This window comes from Helianthus annuus, chromosome 14, assembly GCF_002127325.2.
Source record: "Helianthus annuus cultivar XRQ/B chromosome 14, HanXRQr2.0-SUNRISE, whole genome shotgun sequence".
Classification (NCBI taxonomy): Eukaryota; Viridiplantae; Streptophyta; class Magnoliopsida; order Asterales; family Asteraceae; genus Helianthus; species Helianthus annuus.
Genome location: NC_035446.2, coordinates 58,990,233 through 58,997,123, shown reverse-complemented (window position 1 = coordinate 58,997,123; position 6,891 = coordinate 58,990,233). Strand labels below are relative to the sequence as shown.

The following is a 6,891-nucleotide window of genomic DNA, read 5'->3' as shown; positions in this document are numbered from 1 at the left end:
TTTGGAGAAAATGTGACGATATATATACAAACTGCTAAAAAGACCAACTAATTAACTACACTCAAAAAGACATTATATATAATATGCATTATTTAAATACAAGTACCATAAAATAACACAAGTTCATCGACTGAGAACAACATTACAAGTTCTACAAATACTCCGATGATCTTGGTTCCAACTAGAACCAGACAGACCCGTCCTGCTTCGGTTCTGTGTAATCCGTACCCAAAGAAGACCCAAACATCATTTTGAAACAATCTTGCCGACCAACGTTGTTGAAATGGTGAGCTTGTTGTGAATGGGTTATGTTAGATTCAAATCCATGGTGAAGAAAGTTGTTTTCTTGAAACTGGATGCTTGACTGACCACGAAACGGGTCGTTTAATCTTGCAATTTTCTGCGGGTTGGGATCTGTGTTATTTCCTTGAAACTGGATGCTTGATGGTCGGAGAAACGGGTCAGGCTGCGTGTTGTTTTCTTGAAACTGGATGCTCGATTGTTGAAGAAACGGGTCGTTTGAGCCAGAATGATTTCTGGGGTCAGGTTTCATGTTGTTTTCTTGAATATTATTGTCATAAAATGACATGAGGTCGTTAATCATCTTCTGCCCGTCTTCAGGTACTCCAAGAACCGTTGGATCAAAAGAAGACAGTGCAGGTTCGACCATTAACGAACCGCCAGCTTGCTTTGGCTGGACGAAGTTAAAGTTAGGAACCCCGACAAACTGAGCCGATGGGCCACGGGCTCTATATGGGCAGTTCATCTGATGATTATCTCTCGAGGGTCGGTCCAGAAACCCATTAAGAGGTTGGTTATAAGGACAATTCAAGAACTCGCAAGCGTAGATCCTGTGCTCAACTACTTGGTTTGCCGGAGGGGTTTTCCTCTTTCTATCAGTCAACAACCCGAGATTTGGTTTGACATCTCCGACTTCATAGTTGGGTTCCGGTTCATGTTGAACTACTTCAACATCATACTCACCAGCATCATCATTAACCGCAAACGAACCACTCCATCCTGACGACATAACCGGTGGACATAATTCAGGGTAAAGTTCTCTGGCCAACGCCTCCTCCTGGTTAATCACGGCTAGCCACGTTGCACTCTCCTTTGCAGTCATCTTATCCTGTAAACACTTCGACTGTCTCACGAGCTTCCTAATCTTAGCCATATCCGGAAACATATGCTTAATCACCGCAGTCAACACGCCTACTTTCCACGCCTTTTTCAAATCATGTGGCTTCTTATATGGCGGAGGCCCCGCTTGATCCTTCTGCAGCCCTAACTGCGGCCACCACTCTTCATTCCCAGTTGGCCACCACGGTGGCGGAACCCCTTTTTCCAAAGGAAACCGCCGCTGAGGCGGATCACAATGCTGCATAAGAGCCGACAACAACGAGCCCAGAGTCGTGTCTTGAAGCTCTTGCAACGTGTGTGGCGTAGGCCCGATTGAAACTGCAGCCTCGTTTTCTCCTGCAACCGAGTTATCAGCTTGGAACTTGGCTACGGCCGCAGGCCCATTACGATCAAACCTGACTTTCTCCTTCCACCATTCCCGGAGATTATCCGAAGCACCACCAACAGGCTTTCCTTTCTCCGGTATAATCCCGTACACAAAACCTTGAGCTTTGCAAACTTCCATCATCTTCAACATGTACTTCAATATCCCATCTTGTGCTCTAGACATCTTCTTCCTTCTTGCTTGTTCCTGAGACTGCTGCTGTTTCGCCGTGTTGACCCCTTCGTTAACAGGAGACGACGACTCTTTAAGCTTTTTGAGCTTCATTTTATCCCTCCACATTCGTCTCTCGAGTTCATCCACGTCGATCTCTTCATCAGAAAAATCATCATCCACAACCGTAGCCGGCGTATCGACAGGGACCGAATTCATCTCTCCTTGAGCACAAAAGAAACCAAATTGGTCACAAAATCCCATCTCATCAAACTTAAGCATCTCAATAACAGATTCTAGATCTCAAATCACCCTGAAAGCAGACAAAGTTTAACCAAATTAATCCAAATAACATAACCAAACCCTAATCATACACACATATGTCAAATTATCAATCAGATTCATATTACATCTAAATGATATAACTAAACCCTAATTATACAAACATAAGTCAAATCATCAAATTAGATTCATAACAGATATACAACAAATTTGATCATCATATCAAGCAGATCTGAATCATGGATAAAAATCAGCTATTAGATCGTAATAAACATATGGAGATAAATAAAAAAGGATCAAAATTCGTCTACAAATTCATTTCAAACATCAATTTCATGAAAGTGAATAGCAGGCGATCAAAAAGTTTACCTTTAAAGGCGAATTAGGGTAATTTTTGAAGCTCTTTAGTTTTGTTTATAGAGAGAAGGAAGAAGAGAAGAGATGAAATGTAGAGATGTGTGCAATGAAGCATTAATAAATAAATAAATAAATAATATATTATTAATGGTGATGGTGGGGGAAGTGAAAAGTGTCGGCGATTGGTAAAGTGAAACAGAAGACGAAGAAGAAGATAATATTATTTATTAATTAATTGCTCTTCTTCATGGCGTTTCGATCAACGTCGATACTCAACACTGTGCCGACTATCGTGGTGGAGCAACTCACATGGGTTTACCCGACCCGAAATTACATCTTACTCGGACCAAGCCATGCTAAGCTCGAACTTTGTATTAAATCGGAGCAAGGTGACTTGTTTACAACCACCTTGAGAGTGAGTGAGTCATACCGTTGTAGGATTACTAAGCATTTCACATCAACCCGTTAGCGGATAAAACACCACCCCAACTAGTTGTTGGGGAACGTCAATGACTAAGGTGTTGTTTGTTTTTTCATAAAACCTTTGCGTAGGATGTTTTGTCCGCGCGGTGCAGACCACGCGCAGATTGTTTGTTTTTCCGAAGACGTTTCATTATAAAAGGTCTGCGCGAGGTCTTCTTGGTGCAGACTTGGTCCAACCATTTCTAAGATCTTCTAAGATCTGCGGGAGGGTTAAACACCACCACCGACCACGACCGCCCATCACCACCACCACCATCCACCACCCACCATCGTCCATCACCACCACCATCCACCACGCACCCACCACCGTCCATCACCACTACCACCGTCGACCACCACCACCACCCACCCACCACCATCCATCACCACCACCCACCCACCACCATCCATCACCACGACCACCACCACCGTTCATCACCACCACCACCCACCACCGTCCACCACCACCACCACCACGACAGGCCACCACTCATCAACGTCCACGAGCCACCACTGTCCTCCAACACCCACCACCGTCCACCACCGTTCATCACCCACCACCATCCACCACCCACCACCGTCCATCACCACCACCACCACCACTGGCCACCACCCATCAACGTCTACCACCCACCACTGTCCTCCAACACCCACCACCGTCCACCGTCCACCACCACCATTCATCACCACTACCATCCACCACCCACCACTGACCTCCAACACCCACCACCGTCCATCTCCACCACCACCACTGTTCACCACCCACCACCACCGTCTACCACCATCACCGTCCACCACCACCGTTCACCACCACCGTCCACCACTACCACCCATCACCACCGTCCGTACACCACCACCAGTTTATTTTAGAAGCCTGCATAAGTTAAAAAACAAACAGTCTTCTTGTTGTAGACTGCAGACATTTGGTCCACCTCTTCTGCTACAGATGTCTGCAAATGTGGTCCGCAGACTGCAGACATCTTTTCTCTTAAAAAACAAACAGCACCTAAGTACCCCTTGATGTGGTTCCAATCGGTACATTCGAATGGCCAGAAAATAGATGAAAACCATGGAGGGTGTCCGTGGTATAATTTTTGTTTTTTTGAAACCAGTTCATATATGTATATATTTGTCTATTACAAAGATTAGTCAAAAACACTTTTGACAAATATGTATACATACATAGGGGAAGGTTCATTGGGGAACACTAAAAAAGTGGGGAACAGCGGGGAACCGACTCAAACGAACTCCGATTGGACTCATTCCAGTGGCGTTGAAACCGGCTCGTCGAACCCTAACTAAGATCTCTTAACCCTAAACCCTAAATCCTAACTCCTAAACTCTAAACCCTAAAGCTAAAAAATAAGGCTAAAACCTAAGCTAAACCGTAAAATCTAAACTATAAACCCTAAAGGCTAAACCTTAAGGTAAACCCTAAAGTTAAACCCTAAGACTAAACCATAAAGATAAACCCTAAAAGCGAAACCCTAATATATTTAAGGTGTAGGGGTTATGATTTAGGGTTTAGGGTTAAGAGATCCTAATTAGGGTTCGACGAGCCGGTTCCAACGCCGCTGGAATGAGTCCAATCGGAGTTCGTTTGAGTCGGTTCCCCATTGTTCTCCACTTTTTTAGTGTTCTCCAATGAAGCTCACACTACATACATATATATTAGTTAAATAAAGTTTAACTATTATATATATATATGTATATATATAGTGAAGAGTTCAAATGACAAGAAATTATAAATTAAGAATAAAAAGAATAAATGGTATAAAGGTAATTTGAATAAATCATTTAATGAGTCTATTCTTTATTTTTGCTATTCAAATTAAGTGGAGTGTTCAAATGTGAAGAATTTTTTTCATGAAGAAAAAAGAAGAAGTTTCAACCAATAAAAATTCATCATTTTACTTCATTTAATATTTGCATTTAATTTTAATATAAGGGTATATTGGTAAACTTACATAGATCATTAATTTGTATTCTTCCCCTTTAATTTTTTTTCGGAAATAAAACTTCATTAAGAACGCACCTCCGACCCAATCGGGCAAAAAGCCAATATAAAACAAAACCCCTGACCTAAACGGGCAAAGGATAAAATTACAACATATACATAGGGTATTTACACCACTCCTTCCATCTAATATATTTACATGACGATCTATTTTTAACCCACCCGAAACCCTTCGATTTAATCTCTATCATTATTTCTTGCGAACTTCTACTGATTTGCTTAAATACCAATCCGTTCCTTCCTTTCCATATACACCAGCAAGAAATAATGATCAACTCATGAATAATCTTCTTCATTTTTCTACCCCTTGACTAGAATTATGAATATCCATTAAATCTTTGAATTCGAACGCGAAGATAGGGGGAATGTTTCACCAAGCACTGACAGCCGCCCATACCCGAGTTGCCATCGAACAAGCTGTTAACAAGTGATCCACCGTTTCCTCATATTCATCGTAAAAAGGACACCTAACAGATGAGATATCTATGTTCCTTCTTCTCAAGTTGACTCTGGTAGCAAGTCTATCCAGGTTACCCCTCCAGGCCATAATATTGCATTTAATTAGCACCCATTTGCTCCACTTGAAATTGGGAAGGTTACTACTTCCCCTATCTGTTATAAAAGCCTTTTTCACAGATAAAACCGAGAAATAATCCAATCTGTCTACTTTCTAAATCTATGAGTCTTTATCATCTGACATAATCACCTTGTTGATAACTTCTTGACATTCCTGCCATTCCTTAAGCTCCGCCACAGACCCAGGTTGTCTAACCCAACTCTAAGTATATCCCCTGTTTCCTTGCCCTGTTCCCATCCTATCCGCAACCCTGCAAGATTTATTATCATCCAAAACAAAAATATGTGGCCATCTTTCTACGAAAGGGATATCACCCACCCATGCATCTAACCAAAACCAAATATCCTGTCCGTTCCCCACTTTACCCAGAATCACTCGATTTATACCCTTCCCGTTTAATTTCACTTTACATATTGATCTAACAATATTATTCCAGCAACCCGCATATTTTCCATTTTAAGGAAAGGAAGCTTCTTTGATTGTTTTTGCTATGACACGCCTCCACCACTTTCCTCCACAGATTCTGGTTTTCGACCCTATATCTCCAACCCCACATATATAAGAGCGCCTCGTTTACTTCTTTTAGTCTGTTAATACCCAAACCCCCTTTTTTAGGCCAAGTGACCCAATCCCAGACAACCCAAGTCATTTTTTTATTTTCACTCGAACCCGCCCAAAGAAACTTTCTCATCTTACCTTCGAGAATCTTGATAATACCGAACAGGGCTTTATATAGAGAAAAATAATATATAGGAAGACTTTCAAGAACAGATTTAACCAAAGTAAGTCTCCCTCCTATAAACAAAGTTTTAGCTTTCTAAACCGATAATCTTTTGTCAAAAATCTCAACAATTGGGTCCCAATTGCTGATTCTGTTCATATTGGCCCCCACCGTGATACCCAAGTAAGAAAGCGGAATGTTATTAGTATTACACCCAATCACATTAGCCATATCCTCGATGAACTAACTAAATTAAATTTGTAACTCCTTTTCAAAATATATACTTTTTTCAAATTAATTTAAAGTATAAAATAAATTAATAGTTGTGTATGATAAATTACGAGTTGTTTATATTTCAAGGTGTGTAGGATAAATTTCGACTGTGTTGGATAAAATTCTATAATGTGTAGGGTATATGTAGGAAAATTTTGATATGTGTAGGTTTTGTAGATTATATTTGGAATAATTAATGATTAGTTCACTAATTAATTAAAGAGAGAAAAATTAATGAGATTAGTTATAAATGAAATAGTATTTTACCAGTATGTCCTTTTCTTCTTTTTCTTCTTTCAATAATTTTCTTCTCATTTGATCCCCCCCCCCTTCGAATTAATGAACCCTAATCATTTAATAAGTCATCCTATAATATAGTTTTGCATCTTACACAATAAAAACAATCATGCACATGATTCTACATATTCAACGTTACGTACACAATAAAAACAATGTTTCCTACACCACAAAACCAATGTTTTGGTCTAAGGTGCATAATGTGTAGGACCGCAACACTTTTAAATAAT

General features: G+C 40.6%; 1 protein-coding gene across 1 annotated transcript; it reads right to left on the bottom strand.

The window, feature by feature from the left end:
- Positions 1-2,726, bottom strand: LOC110904848 (protein ETHYLENE INSENSITIVE 3). Its single transcript, XM_022150722.2, has 2 exons — positions 2,327-2,726; positions 1-1,988 (listed from the first exon to the last, which is right to left on the bottom strand). Exon 2 carries the CDS (start codon positions 1,955-1,957, stop codon positions 182-184), a length of 1,776 nt encoding a protein of 591 aa, XP_022006414.1. The 5' UTR covers positions 1,958-1,988; positions 2,327-2,726; the 3' UTR covers positions 1-181.
- Between the last annotated feature and the right edge of the window lie 4,165 nt (positions 2,727-6,891).